The sequence below is a fragment of the Rhipicephalus sanguineus genome, chromosome 8 (genome assembly GCF_013339695.2).
Source record: "Rhipicephalus sanguineus isolate Rsan-2018 chromosome 8, BIME_Rsan_1.4, whole genome shotgun sequence".
In the NCBI taxonomy this organism is placed as follows: Eukaryota; Metazoa; Arthropoda; class Arachnida; order Ixodida; family Ixodidae; genus Rhipicephalus; species Rhipicephalus sanguineus.
The window spans coordinates 88,242,651-88,268,138 of record NC_051183.1 but is presented as its reverse complement, the minus strand read 5'-3'; the positions used below and the strand labels follow the sequence as shown (position 1 = coordinate 88,268,138).

Below are 25,488 nucleotides of genomic sequence, written 5' to 3'. Positions count from 1 at the left end.
GCTTCGAACAAAAGTTTAATGAAGGAAAACTGAAGAAAATTACATACAGAATACCATGCATGTGTCACTACGCAAAATGCAAAACTCAACGACAGTCGTCACGTATTGCCTAAAATCGGCGTGACACCATGACGATTTGTTAAAAAATTATATGTCGAAACATGCCAGGTTCTAGGTTGTGTAGCCCAGAAGAGATACCGCTTTATCTATTAGCGTAAGCGACGTCTGGTTCACGCATCTGTAACCCTCCTTTCTGATATGGAACACCTCGCAACTTTCACTTGTAATCACGTCCGACTTACGGAACAAAACTGCGGTGCTTGTGAAATCCACGGAGCATCCGCAGTCCCTCAGATGCATGCCAAAGTGTGTAGACCAGGGCCTTTTACTGTGCTCCTGTGTTCACTGAGGCGCATATTCAAACACCTACTCGTCTGGCAAACGCGGCTACAAGATAACGGGATGCTGTACACGACTGCCAACGCACAATGAACATGTCTGTAGGTGTGGTTAATGCTGCACAATGTAACTTACCTAGAGTCGACTGAAAGCGTATGCGCACCGCCGGGCATATGCTACGCGCCTCCTATTCCGCAGAAAACAAAAGCACCTTGACCATGTGCCTGTGCGCCCCATCTTTTGAGATGATGCGATAGACCATGCGCATAGGGTATCACCACATTCTTTGCCTTGTCTTTTTCTTTCGGTTCATTCACGCCTGCCTGCTGCCCTGCCAACGACCTCCTTAGCTCTGTGTTATTTTCTTCCGTTTTCCTTCATTAAACATTAGTTGAAAGTGAGCGCTTGTGTCGTCTTCTCTCTTTGTCTCCATCGTCAGTGCGCGCTCTCCAGTAACGACGAACATGCTACTAGGCGTGCTGTCGCTGCCCTGACGAAGGCAGGTCCTCTTGCCGAAACGTTGGCTCCAGCACCTACATCTTCTCATGAACATTTGTCTTTCATGAGATACCACGTTAAATTATGTTCTGTGGATTTATATAAGCAACCAATTATGCCAACCATTTTTCACAGTTCCTTATGGGAATGTAGTGCCTCTTGCGGAAAAAAATATCTAGACAAGGGCATGGTTAAGTGCTAGCGTATATAAATCACATCCGATATGCTGCACCAGTTGTAATCTAAGCTTTCAAAATATTAGGAATTAAAATGCGTCTTCGTGAATTCGCGAAGCTTTTCTTCGAGCGAACCGATTTTTGCTTCAGAAAATTAGTAGGAATGGAGAAGCCAATCATCAGGGCTGTCGAAGCGTGGCGCCGCAAATATAGGGTAATAGGCAATTATTTTCGCCAATTTCGACAACGATTTGCTCTTTTCAGCACTATTATGAATGATTTCTTCGTTGTCGTGTATACTCAATATTGCCAATTTGGCTTTATGAATAGTTCTTATTCGTTGCAAGAGGTTATAATAAAGGTAATATCGGAATAGATAAATCAATAAATGTTGAAGTATTTCTATTGAAACGAGTCTTACTGACAACAGGCACTAATGCATTTGTGATAATTAATTGCGGGTCTCTCATAAGAAATACAGCCTACTAAAACAACACAAATCAGATTGAATAGTATAATAAATGTTTGATTTGCTCAATGCTATACTATGGAGCGTTCTGTTGACGTCTTCGTCAATGAAAAATACTATGCCTCGGATTGTACTTTTCTTTTCTGTTTAGGATATCTTTACGACACACCATGCTACATACATGTACTGCATACTCTATAGAAGGCAGTAAACCTCAGGAATGATTGAATACTGTCGTTTATACATGCAGGTATTCAACACAACTCAGAGGTTATGGTTGTACTGGAAAAATTCCACGAACAACATTATCGAAATGGAGGAATCGCAAGAGTCCAGCCAGCTTGATTATAAGCCGACGCCGAAGTGTACATTTATTAAGAAACATAATATTAGCGAAAATGACATCTACTTCTGGTGGGCCACAATGATGATGAACAAAATGTAAGTAGCTGCAGGCCCTGCTGGCCTGAAAAAAAAAAGCAATGCGAGAACGTCGTGCAAAAAGTACACGTGTGGAAAATAGATAGCATTTTATGACTATACGTACATATAAATGTCTTTGCCTAAATCTTTCTCTGAATACATCGCGATGGTCGAACGCATAGAGCTTCGCCCAAGCCCTGCTCTAAGAAGTATTTTAATTGTCCCAACTTTTTTCTTCAATGTGTTCTAGGGTGCGTGTTCCTTGCTACGGGAACTTCTCTTCAGGAGGTAGTGAAAGTCTTGGATCTATGGACACTTGGGTCCTATATGGTGAGCCTACTGATTCGCATACCGATTGCGAGAAGTGGAACTTTTCGGTTGTCTTCAAGTGAGATGAACACAAAGCGAAATCTTAAAGTTTATTCATTTTTCGTTTCACACGTCACTGTTTCTACTGCACTGAAAGGTGGCATGAGCTTTATACAATAACAGTACTTTTTGTTTTCGATACTACACCTCCAATTTATGTGACCTACTAAAATCTGGAGGTAGGAGTGGTAACTTTATGGTTTAGGAGTTGATTCAAGAGCACTATTCAAGACTTCTTGATTCAAGTGAAAAGACGCCCTGTGTTCTTGTAAATTGCGCCTAACTTGTTACAGCACACATACACTACTCTCCCACGAAATGTAACGGGAAATATAAGCAAACGGGCAGAACATTTACAGCGATAATTTGCAAGTGAAAATAATATAGCCAAGCGATGGACGAGAGTAGGCATTATTCTATATTATGAATTTTTTCGCGCCGAGTAGCCATGTTTAGCACTCCCACCGAAACAGCTGTTTCGCACTCACTGGAGATTTTGAGCCGCTCTGAAGGCCTAACGTAGCCGTGCGGAAGAGGGAAGGTAGTGTCATGTGGGCGATAGGCGTGACCAAATACACTGCGAAGTACATGACAATAACCCCTGTAAGGCCACAGCAACTTTCCGACCACCTGACTAAGCGGGTTCCAGGTCATTTGTGAACGAGGTGACCTGCGCGAAAGCGGCTCTACCAGCCATGTCTATCGTATTACGTTTTCTGTTGTACTTTAAGTACCGCTAACTGCAAGAGAGCAATCTGACGAGTGTAATAAGCCCAGACAGTGGTGTTCCGTTCATACTCACTCATGTAAGACATCTTGATCAGAAGTAGCATGTTCCTAAAGAAAGTATGATTTCGACATGGCAGCGAATGGTTGCAAACCGGAAATGGTTGCAACATGTCATAAGCGGAAGTGATGAGAGGTAGGCTCACGTACGGATGACACGAGTAGCAACGAACACAAGCCAGATTCAAGATTTTCGTTCGCCCATTAGCCTGATTCTCCTGAGCCTTTTTGAGCTTTTTCCGGTTGGAGCAATACAGAAAAAAAATATCTGCAACCTTATCAGGTGGACTGTGCGAGCTTCTGCTCTGAGGATTTCGGTGTTAACGTTGCAATAAGGGATTACGTTCTATAAGAACAAGCCACCAAGTCAGTCTCGAAGGTTATTAGGAGGGTCTTCTTGACCATCGTTCAAGGCGCATAAGCTATTGCAAAGGCGATCGACTTCTGCGCGGATCGAAGCACATGGGGAATGGCCAAACAACTGGCTGGCGACGAGAAAAAAACGTGCTTGCAGGTTGTTAAAGTTGAAGGTGTTAAAATTAATTGATGAGAGGAAAAAGGCGCTACGACACGTCATTTATGATGATGTTGACGATCGAATATTGTTAATAATGAATCGACCTGTTTTATTTGAAAACTGTTGACAAAGTACCACCTTAAATACTGTGACGACTACTGTATTTCAACCTGCAGTTGCAATATATTTTAAGGCTGTAGTCGCTGCTGAATGCAAGCTTGGCTCATTTTACGTAATTATGGTGTTTTGTTGGTTAAAGTACTCGTAATGTTCCTTTGTTAATGCATGAGAACAGTTGTTTCAAATAAAATGTTGTGGCATTCTTGGGCTGTTTAAAAAATTGTATTATATCAATTTTCGGACTGCTTTAAAATTTTTTGAGGAGAGCTATAAGGTGGGCTAGTTGGTGTTGATTCATCTTCAAAAGTGCGCTTAGTGAACACAGACACTAACGAAGGTGTTGCCATATGTCCTGTATTTTTTGGCTTGTCTCTGTGTTCACTAAGCGCACTTTTGAAGATGAGTTAAAATAGTTGCTTTTGTATACGAACTCTATTCGAATATTATCCTGTTTGTATTCGAATGCGACTCGGTACCATCGGTATTCGATTCGTATTTGATTCAGTTCAAAATTTCAGTATTCGCACATCCCTAGAGAACAGCTTGGGTACAGAGGCCAGAGGAAAGTCTTCTGTATCTTCTTAGCAGTCTCTGCGTTTTTCAAGATCCGCAATTGCTATTGCAATAGCAAACGTTTTACTGCTGCCCACCTCTCAGGACCATGTTGAGAATCGCTCATGGACATCGGAATTAAATTGAAAAGGAAAATTATTCCATAAAAGTTTAGCCGTAGCATAGATAAGTTGAGCGCTTTAAATATTGACGAAGAGAGACCATTAAGCAATCGAACGTCCCTGCGAAATCGCGCAAGGGAGAGCGCATGCCCTCGAATTTACTAGTGCCCATCTAGTGTTAGGCGGGATGTCTACCAGCATTCGTTGTCATCTACAGAAAATTCCAAGTGTACCAACAGAGCCGCATGAAGGATAAATTGTTCGTAAGTGGGGAAAATCGAGCATGTTGATTGTTTGGTTACTTTTTCAGGTAGCGTAGTAATATCAGAAGTGCCATGTGTTTATGACATGCATTACTGGAATGGGCTAGAGGCTGTATGAAAGATCAAAAGCTGTAAAAGGCTACTTAATCTATCAGTCGGAGCCAGATCGAGTTTTATCAGTCTCTGCCAGAGGGTGAACGTAAATTTTCACGTGCTCTTGGCGATTGAAATGCCACATAATACCTATGGGAAAGTTGGCAGTACGCAGCAAGACTTACAAATGACTGCGTCCCACCGGAGTTCTTTGACACTTCATAAATTGCGCAATGTGCTGTACGCATTTCTCTATGTGATATGTTTCGACGTTCGTACTTGCTAGGCTACAAGCAGAGGTAATGTAGCGGTGGAATTCCACATTGTCCATAATGCCAGAGAGATCGGACTGAAAATGCCTTTGCCAGACACCCTTCTATAGCCGTGAACGAATAGAGAGCCAGGAAATAACTGACGTGTCCTGTTTTCATTTTAAGTTGAAGAAGGGCCATCCCCATTTCAAAAGATGACGCTCATGTACACGGAAAAGAACTGCAGCGTGTTTTTTGTTACGCCTATGGCGGATGGCGCTGCCACAGGTAAGCTAACATAAAGACAAAAAACATTATTTTTGCGGCATTGTGTATATAAGCATGTCCCTTAATCTGTAATATTGTTATTGCCATTAAAATATTAGGATAAAACAATGGTAAATCCATTTTTTCGAGCCAATCAAGAAATCACTACGTAAAACGTGTAGTCGCTATGTGTTCCTCTGTAATGAATAGTCATCACATGAATTCATACTGAGAGGTCGTGGTAGAATAAATACTCGATAAATTAACTTTCTTTGGTGCCTAAGCTGGAGCTAATTTGTAGCACTTTTAAAACAAGGACAACATAAATAAACAACTAGAATGAACGAAAGACACACGGAACTTACTTACCACAGCTTATTGTTCCCGGAAGAAGTGTACGTACTCTGCACAGGCAAGCGGCAAGATATATAACAAGAAAACAAAAACACAGCAAAGCGTCATGCGCAACTCTAAACTTGAGAGTAGTCCCAATATTGCCGAATGAGAACAGAACCTAAAGAAAGATTTCTGTTCACTGGCGTTTATTATACGTATATTTTTATTTCTGTATGCATATTATATTGCTGGAGATAAAAATGCTGTCGACGGGAAACTGACTGTGGTGAAGGCACAGTTACGAGGTAATGATATTCAATGCTTAGAATAGGGGCTATCAAACGTTTTAACAACATTAATTCACATATCTAGCACGTTATTTGTGATCTCTCTTTCACTACCGCATTCTTCGTTCAAACTGCCAATTCATCTGGACTCGTAGCAAGGTATTCCGATAAGAGCTTGAATCTTGCTATGTGCATTGTTGTAGTGCTCTCGAACGGCCGCTGAAGCACGTGTCGGTCTGTTCATCATTTTTCGTCGCGCAATAAAATGCGAATAAATGTTCCGCGGCACTGGGAGAAGACACAAAGAGGGTTCTGTCTGTGTCATAAAACAACGGTCTCGACTGACTAATGATGTAAACATAAATACTATATTTCTTGCGGAGCGAAAAGAAACACCTTGGTTCCCAGAGCATGATTCTTTGAAAACAAGCCACATATATGTTTTTTTCATGTAACTAAATGTTTTTAGGTAGACTTTACATACTATAATTGGTTGTGGCCTTGCTGAGAATTTGCACCGTGTGCTTGAACAATTGCACCTCTGTGCCTGACTAACCAGTTGCAGCGATGGCGTAGTGGGTGGAGCATCAGCTTCGCATGCAAGAGGTCCGTGGTTCGAATCGCGGTGCCGGACAATTCCCAACCGGATTAAAAAAAGTCCGCGTGATGATGGAATTGTGTAAAAGGCCTGGGGTGCAGCCTCACTGGCGACCACAGCCAGCAATGCACTCCCTCACCAGAGCAGGATTGGCCACCCTGGTGTAGTACTTGGCCACTACCTCCCACCTGAATACACCAATTAACCCTCGGCCCTCAGTCCCCAGCGGCTGCGAAGCAACTGACCAAGGCGGCGGTCAGACCTGCGACGCAGCAGAGGGTGCTAAGAATCTCTGGGTCCGGACAGGCCGCCATTGGAATCTGAACTTGGCTACATATAACGCTAGAACTTTACCTAGTGAGGCGAGTCTAACTGTACTATTCGAGGAATTAGAGGGTGTTAAATGGGATGTAATCGTCGCTTAGCTGACAGAAGAGAACTAGGAGTGGGGTTCCTTATTCATAAAAATATAGCTGGCAATATAGAGGAATACTATAGCATTAATGAGAGGGTGTTATGTATCGTGATTAAGTTTAATAAGAGGTAGAGGATGAAGGCGATACAGGCCTACATCCAGCCATGATGATCAACTGGTTGAACGCTTCTACGAAGACGTAGAATCAGCAATGAGTAAGGTAAAGACACAGTATACTGTACTGATGGGCGACTTTAATGCAAAAGTAGGCAAGAAGCAGGCATGCAGTTGGGGAATATGGCATCGGCTCTAGAAATGCCAGAGGGGAGTTACTAGTAGAGTTAGCAGAACGCAATAATTTACGGATCTTGAATACCTTCTACAGAAAACGGACTACTCGTAAGTGGACGTGGAGGAGTCCTAATGGCGAAACTAAAAATGAAATAGACTTCATAATGTGCGACCACCCGGGCATTATACAGGATGTGGAAGTAGGTAACAAGATCCGATGCAGTGACCATAGAATGGTAAGATATAGAATTCAACTAGACGTGAGGAAGGAACGGCAGAAACTGATACGCAAGAAGCCGATTAATGAACTAGCTCTGCGAGGGAAAGTACAGGAATTCAGTTTCGCTTCAGAATAGGTACGCGGCTTTAACCGAGGAAACCGACCTTAGCGTTGACGCAATGAATGATAATCTGACTAGTATCATTAAGGAGTGTGCAGTGGAAGTCGGGGGTACAGTCGTTAGACAGGACACTGGTAAGCTATCCCAAAAGACGAAAAACCTCATTAAGAAACGTCAAGCTATGAAAGCCTCAAATGCAACATACAAAATAGAGCTGGCGGAGCTTTCGAAGTTGAACAATAGGCGTAAAGTAGCCGACATAAGAAAGTATAATATGGAGAGAATTGAGCATGCTCTAAAGAACGGAAGAAGCCTCGAAGCTACGAAGACAAAACTGTGCATAGGGAAAAATCAGATGTATGCATTAAGGGACAAGGATGGCAAGGCCACAACCAATATTGATAGAATAGCTGAGGTAGCGGAAGAGTTCTACAGAGATCTGTACAGCAGCCGAGACAGTCAGGATGATAACGTAAGAAGCAGTAATATCCCAGAGGAATTTGACATCCCACCAGTGTTAACAGGAGAAGTAAAGAAAGCCCTAAAGGGAATGCAAAGAGGCAAAGCCGCTGGTGAGGATCAGGTAACATCAGACCTGTTGAAAGACGGTGGAGAGATTATGTTAGAGAAACTGGCCACACTGTATACGAAGTGTCTCTCGACAGGGAGGATACCAGAATCTTGGAAGAATGCCAACATCATCTTGATCCATAAGAAAGGGGACGTCAAGGACCAGAAAAATTACAGGCCCATCAGCTTACTGTCCGTTGTCTACAAGATATTCACAAAAGTAATTGCTAACAGAATTAACACGACATTAGAGTTTAATCAACCAAGGGACCAGGCAGGATTTCTTAGAGGCTTCTCAACAATAGACCATATTCATACTATCAATCAGGTGATAGAGAAATGCGCGGAATACAACCAACCTCTATACATAGCCTTCATAGATTACGAGAAGGCATTTGATTCGGTGAAGACATCAGCAGCCATGCAGGCACTGCGGAATCAGGGCATCGACGAAGCCTATATAAACATAATGGAGGAAATATACAGCGCATTCACAGCCACTATAGTCCTTCATAAAGAAAGCGACAGAATTCCAATAAAGAAGGGCGTACGACAGGGAGACACGATCTCTCCAATGCTATTCACCGCGTGTTTACAGGAGGTTTTCAGGGCCCTAGATTGGGAAGAATTAGGGATAAGAGTTAGTGGAGAGTATCTCAGTAACCTGCGATTCGCTGATGACATTGCATTGATGAGTAACGCGGGAGACGAATTACAGCTCATGATTACTGAACTGGATACGGAAAGTAGAAGAGTAGGTCTGAAAATTAATATGCATAAAACTAAAGTAATTTGGAACAATCTTGGAAGAGAACAGCGCTTTGCGATATGTGGCGAGACGCTGGAAGTTGTAAAGGAGTACGTCTACTTAGGACAGGTAGTAACCGCGGAGGCGAACCATGAGAGTGAAATAACTAGAAGAATAAGGATGGGATGGGGCTCATTCGGCAAGCATTATCAAATCATCAATGGTAGTCTACCAGTATCTCTCAAGAGGAAGGTATATAACAGCTGCATCTTACCGGTACTTACCTACGAAGGAGAAACCTGGAGACTTACAAAGAGGGTTCAACTTAAATTGAGGACGACGCAGCGAGCGATGGAAAGGAAAATGATAGGTGTAACCTTAAGAGACAGGAAGAGAGCAGAGTGGGTCAGGGAACAAACGGGGGTTAATGATATCATAGTTGATATTAAGAAGAAGAAATGGATATGGGCCGGGCACGTGGCACGTCGGCAGGATAACCGGTGGTCATTAAGGGTAACTGACTGGATTCCAAGAGAGGGAAAACGCGTGAGGGAAAGACAGAAAATTAGGTGCGTAGATGGGATTAAGTAGTTTGTAGGTATAACGTGGCAACAGAAAGCACAGGACCGGGTTGATTGGCGGAACATGGGAGAGGCCTTTGCCCTGCAGTGGGCGTAGACAGGCTGATGATGTGATGTGGCCTGAGTAACCATCGACTGGAGGCCTCTCACACGGGGCGATATTAGTACATGCACCCTTCTTGCGACAGAGATGGCCGGCTCGTTTCATCTCTGCTTTAGCCACTTGCGTGCTTTTACTTGCGTATATAACATACAATGCGCGGGGCGCTTGATCCATTTGGATTTTAATCTCCCCCATCCGTTCCCCCTGTACAGGGTAGCATACCGGTTATGCCAAACTGGTTAACATCCCTGGCTTTCCTCTATCCCGTTATCCTTCCATCCTCTACGGAAAACGACGGCGACGGCAAAAGCGCGTCGAGAGTGTCCATATATTTGCCATCGCAACGACATAGTCAATCGCTGAAAGTACAACCTGTGATAGCAATATCGCATTGATTATTCTCGCTCGATTTTTTTCTAACAGCTTAGAAACAATGCTTATGATGTTCAGCAGAGAACAGCTGCATCTGGTGCAAAAGTAAGGATAATAGGTGTAGGGTAGTTGACATAAATAAATTAAGTAGTCGTTGGTGCTCTTAACGGAAAGAAGATTCTTACCTTATTCCTGGGAGCACCATTACATCGTCACTTTCTTTAAACTGTGGGAACAATAAAATGGGAATCTGTGCTACGTTTTTAAAGGTTTGATCGGCGACGAAAATAAAAACCACAGTGAAGATTAAAACAGCTTTATGTAGAATATCCAGGTAAACGTACCAGCTACATCTCTATATAGCGGCCGTTCCTCCTGAGACAAATGCCGTAGCATGGCACCAACTTTCTCATACCGCCCGCATAGAAGGCAGCGGATTGTGCTTTTGATCAGTTGTTTAAGCCAGTGTTTCATGGGTGCAAAGCGATGATAATCACAGGGACCCAAGTCCGCGCGGCGTGGTTGGTGATGGAACACTTACACCGAAAATGTTGCATGATCTTCTTTGTTGCAGCTGCAGTTTGCAACTTATTCCTGATGACAACATTTCTCTTCTGTTCTCTGAATAACCCTTCCGAGACGTTCAACAGTCGCTCTGTACTATGATGCACTGGTGGTTTGGCAGGTTTCATTATTACGCACAGAGAACACCATGCCTGCTTCAGAACAAGTAGCCCGTACACTTCTTGCTGGAGAAGCTTCGCTTGAAAATCTTTAGTCTGAGGAAATCAGAAAGTTTGCACTGTTTGAAGGGCGCTTTCGTTCCTTCAGTTTCGAAACGGATCTATGTCCCGTCCTATGTGAGTATTCAGCTCCTGAAATCTTCTCCATCATTGTAGTGCGGGAAAAACGTGAAGGCGGCGCTCATTCACTGTTTTTGGAGATGACCGGCGAGGATTGTGAGAACCAACCTCGCACAGAGTTTGTGATACTGTAGTCTCTCGCTCACGGTGGTATAAAGAGCTGAGCGGTAAATTTTAGAAAATGTATTAATCAGAACAAAAACTGGGGCCCGACGATTTTCTCGGATCGCCTGAGGCCCTCGCTGAACAACAATATCGTTGACACTCGCTTGCTTGGCTGTATGTGCGCATCATGGACGTCTGTGTGCCGTGGTTAAAATTTCCTACACCACTGTTGGACCTTGCTGCAACATTGAAAGTTGTGTAGTACGAATTGCTGATTTGTCGGTGCATCTGTGCTATACTGCAACCCTCGCCATGAAGAAATCGAGTTACAGCACGCACTTCACTCTTGGTGATATATTCTATTATCCGAGGCATGTTTACAATGCCACTGCGCGCTCAAACATGAGAGCTGCGACCTGAGCTACTATGCGCGCATAGCAGAGAAATCGAGTAACATATATGGTAGCGGCGTCATCAGGTTTTCAGTGTGGTTTTCATTCGGTGGTCAATGAAATCTTTAATATACTACGCCAAATATCGTATCTTGCTTATTATCCTACTTAACGTTTATTTAAACTGTCTGACTTTTCAGGTTGCGAACTGTACGTCCGAAATAAAGCGATTTCTGAAGGGCCTTCGAAGAATTGCTCGGAGTATTACAATAATCACTGCAAGAACAGCACTGTGGTGTACAATTCTACGTGTCAAACTGAAGTTGAAAAAATACAAGATTTTAACAAATGGATGTATTCGCAGCTGATGAGCTACGATTGAAAATAAAACACGTAGAAAATACCCAAACGGCTGAGGAGTCATGTGCGCAAGCATACAGATCTTACAAAAGTAGGTAGGATAAACTAGGTGACATGCTCCCAATATAATCTTGTCGTCCAAAATGAACAGTTATGTGCAGTGCAGCCATACAACACTTCGAACATTGTATCAGGCATGCTTTACACACAGCTGAATACACACACGTGAAATAGGTGAAAGTATAAAAGAAGAATGTTAGACTGGCTGATTAATAGGAAAAAATCCCGATGAGGTAAGGAAACACACACAAACCCCCGGTTTATTGGGGGCATTTGAATGCCTTGCTAGAGCGTTCTTTAACATTTGTGATTTGCAGTTAGTTCTAAAACAGTGCACTATCCAGCGTCCCATGTTACACACAAGATACTTCACTGGGGAAAAGAATTTCATAAAAAACGGATGGTTCTTCTTGTTCATCTAATAAAACATCTATGACCCGCCACGATGGTCTAATGGTTATGGAGCTAGACTGCTGACCCAAAGGTTGCGTGTTTGAATCTCGGCCGCGGCGGCTCCATTTTCGATGGAGGCGAAAATGTTTCACGCCCGTGTACTTAGATTTAGGTGCACGTTAAAAAAACCCAGGTGGTCGAAATTCCTGGAGCCCTCGACTATGTCGTCTCTGCCCATTCTCGAGGGCGGCCTCCGCTGCGGCCCTTCATCGAACCCCGCGTCGTTTTTTGACAAGATAAGTGGTCTTGAACCGAGCCTTGCAGGCCTTGTCCGCAGTGGGATGTGGGCATGATAATCATATCATGATTTTGGGACGGTAAATCCCAGATATTATTATAATATGTAGTGAAGAGGAATGACCAGCGCTGCAGCCACATCGTCAGCCCTGCGCTAGACACGAGCTGGAGTTGCCTAGCCTGTGTTTTGCTGCAACGCTGCCCGCGCCCAGGTTTTTGCACCATCGTCTCAAGCAAGTTACCCAAACTCTGTGGATATCCTTCTTCAAGGTAGGACCTGCTTTTTTCACCACAATATTGGACTTTTTCTGCCGAGCTGCAGCGACGCCGAGCTAAGGTGTGCTCCGGACGCCTAGCTTGCCGCGGTCACAGCTGCGCGTCGACTTTCCTCAAGCTGCCATGGAAGTGCAAGTTGAAGGAACTGACATCTCGCCCACCGAGATTTCCGAAGAAGCAGGATGGTGCACCATTGCCCCTCGGGAACGACATTCTTCTCAGGGCAAGCACGCTAAGCCTAACACTTCAGCAGCCTCCCAAGCCGGCGTTGGAGGCACGAACAAGGCGCAGCCTGACCCGCGCGCACACAAGCAGCAAGTTTTCAAGGCAGGCAAGATGCCCGATCTTCCTCGTGATCACCACAAAGTTGTTGTCAGGCCACGGGGCGGTTTGAACGTTCCAACAGTCGGAATCGTCCGCCTCGCTTCGGCCCTATACAGTGCAGCAAGTGTATCACCCCAAGACGCCACGGAAGACATTATATGTCCAAACATGCAGCAAAACATCATCGTTGTGAGTACACCTCATTCTTCCAATGCTGAACGGTACCGCCGACTCGCAGCTTTACGCTCGACAACCACCAGTTTGAGGTTCGGGCTTACGAGACTGCGCCCGACTATACAGTCAAGGGAGTCGTCCGAGGTATTCCCCTCGAGGAAGACGCCATTGCCATTCACCTAAATATCGTCAACAAAAGGAACCCGACCGCCTTAGTGGCCAAACGACTCAGTAGTACCACGTTAGTCATCATCGCCTTCGACCGTGGCCGGGTCCCAACGTGGGTGTACTACGGGGATGCCATGCTCAGGTGCACCTTGTACAGAAAGCAGATCGACGTGAGCCACCAGTGCGCACGTGTCGGCCATCACATCGACGTATGCCCGAATCCCCAAGACCGTGTGTGTAGAGGCTGCGGGGCTTCGAACCCAGACCCCAATCACGAATGCACACCGACGTGTCGCCTCTGCGGGTGACCACATCCCACTGCGGACAAGGCCTGTAAGGCTCGGTTCAAGACCCCTTGTCTCGTCAAAAAACGACGCGGGGACCGATGAAGGGCCGCAGCGGAGGCCGCCCTCGAGCTGCAGCAGCAGAACTACGACGGAGAGTTCGCACCTGCCTCCCGTTCAAGCTCCACCTCTCGAAGCGGGGCGCGGTCTGCGGGGTCTCGACCGCGCCAACCGAGCCAGTCTCGGAGCCGGTCCCGGAGCAGAACTCCCGGACCGAGTCATGACCGTTCGGGTTCACGGCGTCCGAAGCAAGCCGGTCACCAGGACCCGGACCTACCTGACAAGGCGAGTTTCGCAGATGCGGTTAAGGGCACGCCGAGTCGTGAGGCTAAGGGAGCTACTGCCTCAGAACCTAGCAATAAGAGGGACCCCAGAGAGGTGGCATAAGAAGCAGTACAGCGCGAAAACGCGCACTTACGCACGGTAGTGCAACAGTTAACACAAGAAATCCGAGAGATTAAGCTGTCGATGGTGTAGTCATCTATACCTAAGCCTACTTCTCTCCAAACTCCCGTCGCGAACAGTAACGACAGAGATGCGCCGCCCGCAGAGAAACGTGCGGCAGCCAGCTCCGAACCTGAACGGCACGACAAGCTCGAATCCACAGTAAGAGATTGCCGCAAAGGAGAAGTGCCAATATGTGAATAGCGGAAAGAACAAGAAGAAATGAGGAAGCTGCTCGCTGACATTCAGAGTGTGATCCGCAACATCGGCGTGGCGGTCAATAGCCTCACTGCCCGCACAGACAGGGTTGAATCCCATATAGAGAGACTCGAGACTCGCACAGGCCTTCGCCCAGGCACGTCAATGATGCCTAATGCGCGCCCGTCATTCACAATAGCCCTATCTCTGATAGCGCACAAGCCCAGCACTACGATGACCCGCCCCACTAAAGGGCTCGTGGTGTGGCAGTGGAACTGTCGGGGCTTCACTAAGAAGCAACCACTGCTGCAACAATACGTCCGACACGCACAACCCAGGCTTGACGTTATAATGATACAGGAAACAGTAGGTACCATACCAAAGATTCCAGGTTTCACTACATACGCCTCGCCGATTCCCCTTGATTGTGGACTTGCAATTTTAACGCCGAAAGGGATCGTAGTTCATAAACACCCCGTACGCGGCACACATACGGAACATATGCTCGTAGAGCTCCTTCCCAACAGGACACGCAAGTGCAGTGTATTTCTCCCCAACGAGTATAGTAATCCGGCTCACTCACGGAGTCGCTTCCTCTCCCTCTTTCGGGGGGCGCTGGCCTTGGCGGGTGTACACCCCTTTTATGGTGGGGGGAGACTTTAATGCCCCGAATGAACCTTGGGGCTATGGCTACACTACAGCCAAAGGCCGACGCCTGTGGGATGACTTGCATTATGCAGAGCTGGCGCTTATTACCGATCCCACGGCGCTGACCTGCGCGGGCACATCAACAGCACGGGATACGACGCCGGACCTGACGGCGGTCCGAAACATTCTTCAAGCACAGTGGCGCAATACCTTTGAAGATCTCGGTAGCGACCTTATGATTATAGAAACACGACTTCCTCTGGCGGGTACACCTCCTTCCCACAAGTAATTCAAGTGGACGGACTGGGACAAATTCTGGAAGCAGCGAGGTGAACAACGAGATCAGGAGGCCATCGATGACATCGAGGTATGGATGGAAACCCTCAATGCCGACGTGAACAGGGCGACACAGACGGTCGCGCCCGAAGTCCAGGTTGAGAAGATCGACAGCCTACTAGCCCTCATCTAGGAAGCCAAGACATCACTACACGCAAGATGGAAGAAGCAACGGCACAACCGAAAACTTCGTAAGAAGATCGCACAGATCAATCGTCAGCTTGAAGAGCATTGCCGGACCTTAAACCGCCAGCAGTGGTACGACATCTGCAACGCAGCCGACGGGCGGCTGCACAATGGCAGCATGTGGCCTCTCCCCCGTCATTTCCTGGGGGAAACGCAGAGCAAGTCGGCCCAGCGTTCCAACTTGCAGCGGCTTTTGCACAAGGAACGGGCTACCGCGACGGATCGACAGATCGTGACACGCCTGCTGGACAAGTACTCCCCTCGACGAGCCGATGTTCAGCACGGCGATTACACTGGCGAGCTAAATGCGACGCTCGATGAAGAATTTCATGAATCAGAGATCCGCGCAGCGCTCCACCACCTTAATGGCAAATCAGCACCTGGTCCCGACAGGGTCACAAACAAGACTCAACGAAACGTCGATGATGTATCCATCAGCGCTCTTACGACATACATCAACAACTGCTGGCGCGAGGGTCGCCTCCCAGAAGCCTGGAAACGATCTAAGGCAGTGCTGATACCGAAGCCAGGGAAGCCGTCTAGCCTCGATCACCTGCGGTCATTTCGCTCACATCCTGCGTTGGCAAGGTGATGGAGCACGCTTTCCTCACCCGTATCAACAGCCACCTCGAGGACACTGGAGCCTACCCGCCCACTATGGTAGGATTCCGATCCCACCTCTCCACACAAGACATCATGCTTCAGCTCTACCATGAGATCATCAACGATCCAACTAGTGGCACCCGATCCATCCTCGGCCTGGACCTGGAAAAGGAGTTCGACAATGTATCACATGCAGCAATCTTGCGCCGAATTAACAAGCTCAACCTGCGCGAGCGAAGCTACAACTACATCAGAGACTTCGTGTCGCGCCGCACAATCACCCTCACAGTTGACACTATGACATCCGACGAACATACCCTGGGAAGCGCCGGCACTCCTCAAGGGTCGGTAATATCCCCGCTCCTTTGCAACCTCGTGATGATGGGTCTCCCCGGTCCCCCTTGGCGAGATTGACGGCGGCCATCACGCCTTGTATGCAGACGACATCACCCGGTGGGTCGACAAGGGAAGTGACGGGCAGATAGAATGTACCTCACAAGCAGCAGTCTCTGCAGTAGAAGCCTACCTCCGAGACACGGGCCTCCGAATATCGCCATTCAAATCGGAGCTGCTAATCTACCGCCCGCGCCGCCGGTCCAGGCCTACCGGTGAACCGCACCAATGTGAATTAATACAGATTTATACGCAGGACGGCTCCTGCATTCCCCAAGTGCCGAAGATACGGATCCTCGGCATGCATATAGCAGTCAATGGGTCAAACGCTGAAACCATCCGCAAGATTGAAGCCAAGGTTACAGCGGCTACCCGCCTTATCAAACGAATTACAAACAAGCACACGGGGATAAAAGAGCACAGCGTCATGAGCCTCATACACTCATTCGTAATCAGTCATGTAACTTATGTTGCTGCCTTCCACAACTGCTCTGTCACCGAAAGGGAGAAACCTTATATGCAAGACATACAAAATCGCCCTCGGCCTGCCGGAGTCCACGAGTACCACTCGTCTGTTTACAGCTGGGGGTGTACAACACGCTTGAGGAAATAGCGGATGCGCAAAGAGTCTCGCAACTCAAACACATGTCCCTGACAGCCACGGGTCGGTACATCCTGCAGAAGCTCGGCCTGAATTACCACGTCCAACACGGTCAGAACAAGCCATTCCACACGACATCGGCGACACGCTAATAGTTGCCCCTCTTCCTCGAAGTATGCACCCCGAACATAACGGGGGCCGACGCCAGGCTCGTGCAAAGACACTGCTGCGCTGCTTGGGTGGGGAGAGACTGCGAGATTCGTGGATGCGGCAGAATACGCAAGCAAACACAGGTTCACGGCGGTAGTCGTAGATGTTAACTCCCGGCTTACGCACGCGGGGTGTGTCAGCTCGAAATATCCAGACACAGCGTAGGAGGTTGCGATTGCGCTTGCGCTTACCGACCCCATCTGCGAAGCTGTTCTTAGCGACTCACAAACCGCAGTCCGTAACTACGCGCGGGGGCGCATTTCCCCAGAAGCTCTCCAGATCCTAAGGAAGGCTGGTCGAGAGCAGTTCAATAGCACCGCTATCCTATGGTTCCCAGCACACGTCACCATCCCCACCGTCGAGGGCCCTCCTAATTCAAACGGGGTAGCACACCGCTATGCACGAGAAATGACCCGCCGCGCAGAGTCAGATACCACCACGTCGAGTTCGGACCTCCTGCTTCAAAACACGCGAGAACGCTTGGTCAGGTACAACGACATCACCAAGGACTATCAGTTAGGCAGGTGGATATCGCCCCCACCTCACCCCAAGCTAAAACGACGCCAGGTAGTCGTCTGGCGACAGCTGCAGACACACACCTTCCCCAGTCCGGTGCGATTGCGTCACATTTTCCCTGCCCAGTACCTGAATGCTACTTGTAAATTGTCAGGCAACTAGAACGACGCTTTCACACATGTTATGGGAGTGCCCTGTCTCAGCAGCACAGATGGCAGTAGCTCCGGATGCTCTCGCGTCGAAGTGGGCAGCCGCACTGCGCGGCTCCAACTTCAAGACAAAAGAATGGGCAGTCAAACGGGCCCGCGAGGCGGCGTCGAGGCAAGGCCTTGAAGTCCCCGGGTTATCAAACATCACCAGACTTTAAATAATGTTGTTTCCATTCCATTCCCGCGCCCATCCAGTTCTCGCTGATACTGCTACGACGCAACCACCGCTTGTAGCCCAGTGTTTTCACTGTATTTTCGTGGAGGTGCAGGGTACCGGTGGTGCGTGTCGAGACGGCGTTGTCAGGCATGACGGACGGGAGCTTTTGGCTACGCAATTCAATGGCGGGGGATTACCGCAGCATCCTTCGTTGCAGCAAAATCGTTACAGAAAAACACGGGCCAGGCAGCTCCAGCTCGTGTCTCACGCAGGGCTGGCGATGTGGCTGCTGTGGTGGGAGGGTTCGAGCCGAGGCGGCCGAGGAGGCAGGGTGAAGCCCGAGGGCCGCGGAGTAAAATGCACGCTCCGAGTCCCCAGCAGAAGTGTCCCTGTTTATTCACAGCACACCCTTTATATAGTACATCCTATAGAGGGCGCCTCATATTTGACTTGGCACTCGCGCCCTCTACAGCTGCAGCGCTGGTCATTCCTCTGCACTACAAATATAACATCTATAGCGGTTGACGGCAATAGAAGAAGCAAGTGTCAATTGACGGTTGATCGTCATCGGTTATACGGCAAAGTGCGCCTCGGACGTACTCATCCAACCAACCATTTAGGAACGTGCAGCTTCGGCAGAAAAATATTTCTAGATAACTGATGTTCTTTGCAACGAACGCATCGGCTGTTTTGCGGATCGATGCTCCTTTGAAAGGTTTTGAATACATTGCCCTAATGTGCTGAGCCAATATAATGTTTTTTCCCTTATGGAACCGATATGCGCCGCTTCGCTAGCCCTGTTTAAGCAGAGCGGACTCCAGTGATATGCTATTGTCACGTGGTTGTGACTGTGAAGAAGGCTTCAGCAGAACACAGAAATACGTAACTGTTTATTTGGCTGAACTTCTGACAGGGAAATGGAAATTCAAGCTGGAAGTAAGGCAGGCAGTATACTGATAGCAGCGAACAGAGCGTCGGCCGTGGATAAACTGATCTGCGGTAAGGCGCGTCGGCTTTTATACATGCGTCATCGAACATTCGATCCTAATCGCTGGATGGCAGCGTTACTTCTAGAATAATCTTAAGTGCTCGCGTTTGCGCGCTCAAGCCTATGAGAAAATTCTAAGATAATCTGAAGGTTCCCAGACATTAGGGTGCGGCTTGCGCAAGGCAGCGGCTACGCGTGCAACAGACTAGTACATAAAATTTACAAAAAGAAGCACGCGTGGCATTGCCCCCCTCTGAAAACGCGTCGTCCCGATGCTTGTTACAGAACATGGAAGGGGAAAAAGGGCATACATGGAAGGGAGAAAAAGGGCATACACAAATAAAGTACAATGATAAAGGGAAAAGCAGTCTTTATGTTCCCTAACGCGTATGGAACGGCTTAAGGCACATGACATGAACGACTTCAGGTCCCGCGCGGCGCCGCAGAGACTTCGTGATGCCGTCCGAGATGACCTCGTACTCTAGGGCGCCGAGACGTCGAATAACCTTGTATGGCCCGAAGTATTGCCCAAGAAGTTGTTCACTAAATCCACGTCGACGTATTGGCGCCTGGACATAAACACGGTCGCCGGGCTGGTAGTCCACCAAGCCTCGTCGAAGATTGTAACGGCGGCTGTCGGTAGTCTGCTGAATCTTTATGCGTAGGCGGGCGAGTTGTCGGGCTTCTACGGCGCACTGAAGGTAGATAGTTACGTTGAGGTTTTCTTCGTTGGTGACGTTGGGTAGCATAGCGTCGAGCGTCGTTGCCGGGTTCCTTCCGTATACCAACTTGTATGGCCTCATCTGCGTCACTTCTTGCGCGGCCATGTTGTATGCGAGAAGCACGGCGGTCGATAGCCAGCACCTCCACCAGGTGTCACGTGGTCGTGACGGTGAAGAAGACTCCAGCAGAACTCCAAAATAAGTAACTCTTTATTTGGCCAAACTTGTGGCCGGCAAACGGAAAGTCAAACTGCAAACAAGGCATGCATTACACTGATAGCAGCGAAAAGAGCGTCGGCCGTCGATAATATGACGTGCAGTAAGGCGCGGCGGCATTTATGCATGCGGCATCGAGCATTCGAGCCTTAACGCAGGTATCCGCGTTAGTTCGACAATAATGTCCACTGTTCGTATTTGCGCGCTGAAGCCTATGAGAAGGTTCGATGATAATCTGCAAGGTTCCCAGACATTAGGGCGCGGCTTGCGCAAGGCGGCGGCTACGCGTGCAACAGACTAGTTACATAAATATGACAAAAAGAAGCGCGTGTGAGACTAATGGGTTATTCATTGGCTGGAAGTCATTCCTCACGAGACTTTTTAAGTCCTCACAATAAAAAAAAAGCATTTCAACTTTTCAAGAACACGTATTTTTGTATAGCATGCTTCCTCGGAATACTAAAATTATTTCTGGGTTCCCCGAAAGGGGCCCCACCCAAACTTTGGCCATAATTATAGAACTGGGACGGACGGACGGAAAAAACTTTATTAAGAAAAACAAAACACCTGCAAGGTTGCCGGCCCGGGCTCAGGCCACCCGGGCATTATGTGCGGTGAGGCATAGCCTTTCCACCGCTGCCCGGGCCCGCTGGATTGCCCACAGTTGTTCTTGTAGTTCTGAGCTAGTCAGAGCGCTTAGCCATCGCTCCTCGAGAAGGTCCGGTCCTATGTTGTCTGCTGGCGGTCTAACAATCTTAGCGCGTTCGCATGTCAACTTAAGATAACTAAAGTTTTCTGAAGGAGATGTTTTCATTCCAAAATCTGTTCATGGTAGCTACGCATTAACCTTGAACGAGAAGGGCGCAAGTGTATGTGTAATAAATACCGCCATAAACTAGATGTACCACACATTGCTCGCGCAAGCATTTAGATCGGCTGAAATACTTTGTAAAAATAGACTAATCAGGGAGATCGCCAAATCAGAACAGGAGTTAGAATGATAATAAGTTATATGAAATGCAAGTATGCCACATTTTGAAGCTTCTAAAGCTCTCACGGCAGCGTACTTTCCCTGGCACTGTTGTCTCTAGGAGCCAGTTCGTTATTTTTTATATGGAGCATGAGGCGCGCGTATCAATACTGCTGCAGCATACCATTGCGGTACTTCAAACCTGGACGTGTTTTTTCAGAAGACTACTGTTCACCGTTTTTAACACGAAAGTGTTTTATGCTGGGGTCCACCAAGGCTTTCATGACGTATTTCCGTCACAGAAGTACGTCAGCAAAATGAATGTCATCAGATGGCAAAGAAAAAACTATAAGAAAAAGTTCCGCTGAACGGAGTCGAACCCATCACCCCTCGGTACTCGACGATGCCTGGCGGGCAAGCGTTTAGCTCACTGAGCTACCGCCAAACACATTGCGGAGGCTACATGAACGCGCCTTTTATTTTTCACACTTTGCTCTCACAGTCCTCTTGGATGAATGTATAGTGAACTAGAGCTAGTTCACTATAGATGAATGGATGGATGCTATGAGCGCCCCCTTTATAAGGAGACGGTGATATCTGCGCCACCAAGCTCGAAAAAAAAACAACAAAAATGCGTCGTTGCTACGACTGTCGCATTCGGCACGTTTCAAGTTAATTTTGTCACAGTTTTAACACATAGTGAAGTGGCGGCTTTAGGCCAAGCCTCGCTCGTAGCATCCATCCATATCGAAAAATAGCTCTCCGACGCTCGCGTGGCTGTCGCGCCGCGTTCCCCGCTCGCACTGTGAGAAGTAACGGCTAGGCTGGAGGGAAGGCACGACGCGCGTAGAGTTTCTCTTCGCATTTCACGACGCTTTGTAGGGGTGCATTGGAGTATCAGTGGTTATTATGTGCTTGTTGATGCCATCGTTGCACGGTTTCACCATATGTGGTGTCCATGTATATGCTAAGAGTTTCAGCTATCTCAAGGGTTAAATCATGATCATGGGCGTTAGTCGTTGGTACGGAGATGTGTCACAAGGCGTGATTTTGGGTGCGTCCACATCAAGCAGTGCTATATCTGCCAAACAACGGTAGAGAATGTAAAATTCTCATATACCAATGCACTATAAACAATAACCAATTTCTGTGAGGACACTTTCCACTTTCGTGTTAAAGCGATTCCTATGACGGGGGGGTCATCCATCTTTTTTGTGTACAGTGGACACCCCGTGCAAGTGGGCGTCCCGCAGTACGTGTTCTAGAAATTATTTCACCGTGTCCTTCATCACGTAAAAAAAGAAAATCAGTGCGCGCCGTCCTAACCACTTTTGCGCGATACTCTGTCAATGCACTTGTGCACCGCCGAACTAAGTTTCCAGTCTTCTGTGTCCAATAGCTACACGTATGGTCCTTCCATACGTGTAGTTGTAAAGGAGTACGTCTACTTAGGACAGGTAGTAACCGCGGAGCCGAACCATGAGACTGAAATAACTAGAAGAATAAGGATGGGTTGGGGCTCATTCGGCAAGCATTATGAAATTATGAATGGTAATCTAGCACTATCCCTCAAGAGGAAGGTATATAACAGCTGCATCTTACCGGTACTTACCTACGGAGCAGAAACCTGGAGACTTACAAAGAGGGTTCAACTTAAATTGAGGACGACGCAGCGAGCGATGGAGAGGAAAATGATAGGTGTAACCTTAAGAGACAGGAAGAGAGCAGAGTGGGTCAGGGAACAAACTGGGGTTAAGGACATCGTGAAACTTCTTGAAATCAAGAAGAAGAAATGGATATGGGCCGGGCACGTAGCACGTCGGCAGTATAACCGGTGGTCATTAAGGGTAACTGACTGGATTCCAAGAGATGGCAAACGCGTGAGGGGGAGACAGAAAATTAGGTGGGTAGATGAGATTAAGAAGTTTGTAGGTATTACGTGGCAGCAGAAAGCACAGGACCGGGTTGATTGGCGGAACATGGGAGAGGCCTTTGCCCTGCAGTGGGCGTAGACAGGCTGATGATGATGATGATGATGATGATGGTCCTTCCTGCAAGCTCAAAAGCACCAAGAATGTGTGCGCACGTCTGCCACTCCGCTGACGCTGATTTGACGGCGGTAGTGTTAACGAGGTCATAAACCACCCCGCGCGCTTGGCGTGAAACACACATTGCAATGAGTCGGATGCCTCGCTGGAATATGTAGTCGAAAGAATTTTTTGAAAAGCTAAAGTAGGACCGCAGATATAGTGATAGCTATATTTACTGGACGCACTCCCTCTCAACTCGTTTCATTCCAAAGGAAATGGCAGCACCGTTAGAGCCGCACCACCCAGTGCATCACTTCAGCTTGATTCAGTGTTGTGCCGTTTCCTTTCGGCGTAGCTTGGCGCTGCTGAATGCTGCTGCTCGCCACTAATAGTTCCGGCCGGCTGCTTCTCACTGCGCAGTATATAGATGTGCGGTCCGGTTCGGTGTATCGCGTCTGGGGTCGAGGTGCTGACGCGATCTATTTGCATTGATACTGTTGTCTAATCCGCTGTGTTTCCCTTAATGTGTGCGGCTTGTTTTCTATTGTGCGCGTACGTCAGCAGCAGGCATAACAGCACGCCGATGGATCCCGCTCTCCGAGCACGGATTGAGCATACAACATTGGAATTGGTTTTCGACGCTTATAGTGACGCACCACCACGGTCTACAACTCGGGAAATGGATGATCCAGAGCCTCCAGGACCTCCACAACGCGGCGGAAACGACATGAACTGGTACGTGAAATAGCGCAACAGAGCACATTTCCTTCAGCGGGCAGTAAACATTTCATCATAGTTCATGCCTAGCATGCTTTACATTAAATGATAAAACTGCCGCAGATGTTTAATTACCGAAATTATGGGTGTGTTTCTTTGCTTATGGCGCTCTCACATGGTCCCCTTCTATCGCGATGGAGTCCGACCGGGATCTAATTTCTTGATCGTAATCGACAATTGTAGCTCCGATGTGGTCTCACGACGAAAACGGGTTTGGGTGAGCTCGTGCTTTCCATCGAAGGGCCAAAGCAGAAATCATATTTGTGTATTATGTAGTCGGAATTGTTACTATAACACATATTAGCATTTTTTAAAGGATATATTGTGTGTCCGTGTGGGTAAGGCTATTGTACTAGCCTAGATCGCATCCAATAGGCCCATTTTTTATTCGGATCGAGCAAGCTCACGACCGAAAGAGACTGTATAGCAGCACTCAATCCGGAGGCCCCATCGCAACCAGGGTTACTTTTCGTCGCAGACGTCATTTAGGTAAAATGGCATCGCGTGTTCGGTGTTTGCGAGGAAAACACTCTCGTGTGTAATCGATACTTGTCTGTAAGTCGCACCAACAGTGCACGGTGCTGTTATTAGTGTCTACTTTGTAGCAGCTTAGAATGAACTATACGAGGCCGGAGAGCTTGTCCAACTGTTGCGTACGTCTTCACAATATAGCGCAGCCGTTTCAGATTCCAAACTGCATGTAACTAATGTGCGCCTACCTTAGCGCCATGCACACTGAGCTCACAGGCAACCGGTACGGTAACAATGTGCAATAACCTCAAAGGCGTTATATTGCTTGTCTTTCAGAAATATCTTGCTACATGCATGGTTATGTAAAATGCGGGTGTATCTGTGGGCTGCGCGTGGCCAGCGCAAACGCATTAACAAGCCTGTGCTATGGGGCTATTCCGAAAATACGTGAAGAAGGTAATGACGGCTGCATTACCCGTAATGCACACTTCAGAAGTCTGTGTTTGAGCCCGGCTCTCCTGGAAGTTATGTTCTGGGAGGTCACAGAGAATGGCACTTACATCATGGGAGAAATCCACAGGTAAAATTCCTCTGCTATGCGTGTGGTTAAGGTGGATTTCTCATTCACTCGCCTTGCTTATACAAAATATCACTTCACGACATACAGTATGTTCGCCAGGTCAATAGGGAAAAAAGCTTCGGAAGAACAATACAGCTGTGCTGCCTGCTTGCGTTGTACCAAGAAGAAGGAAGGAGTTCCCTTCGGCGTCTTTCGTTGGCTTCCAACACACCTCTCTATGAATTACGCTAGAGAAAGTACAGTTACATTTTCACAAATCCAATGAAAACATCGTTCAGAGACGTTCATTTGTATTGTCTGCTGAACTCATAAATAGCCATTAGAAATCATTATAACCATCTTGGGCATACAGTCAACCTTAGCCACCCACATTAGAACTGCTAAGGGAGTGATTCGTTGAGTGTCATGATTTTTCACCTTAGTAGCATGTTGCTAGATAACTGTTAAACATTATTGCCTCCTCTTTTTAGGTCACTTGCCACTGTCATTCCTGGAAAGGGCACAAAGACTGAGCATACACGTGGGAAACA

At 47.4% G+C, this 25,488-nt stretch overlaps 2 protein-coding genes across 2 annotated transcripts in view; both read left to right on the top strand.

The window, feature by feature from the left end:
* The window catches only part of LOC119402888 (uncharacterized), a 40,492-nt gene extending 28,798 nt beyond the window's left edge, over positions 1–11,694 (top strand). Inside the window, exons 3-6 of the mRNA XM_049418541.1 lie at positions 1,793–1,983; positions 2,216–2,295; positions 5,225–5,326; positions 11,508–11,694. Coding sequence (XP_049274498.1) covers positions 1,793–1,983; positions 2,216–2,295; positions 5,225–5,326; positions 11,508–11,689 — 555 coding nt within the window. The 3' untranslated portion in view covers positions 11,690–11,694. The remainder of the gene's footprint in view (positions 1–1,792; positions 1,984–2,215; positions 2,296–5,224; positions 5,327–11,507) is intronic.
* The window catches only part of LOC119402891 (uncharacterized), a 363,615-nt gene that overhangs the window by 87,766 nt on the left and 250,361 nt on the right, over positions 1–25,488 (top strand). The window lies entirely within an intron of this gene.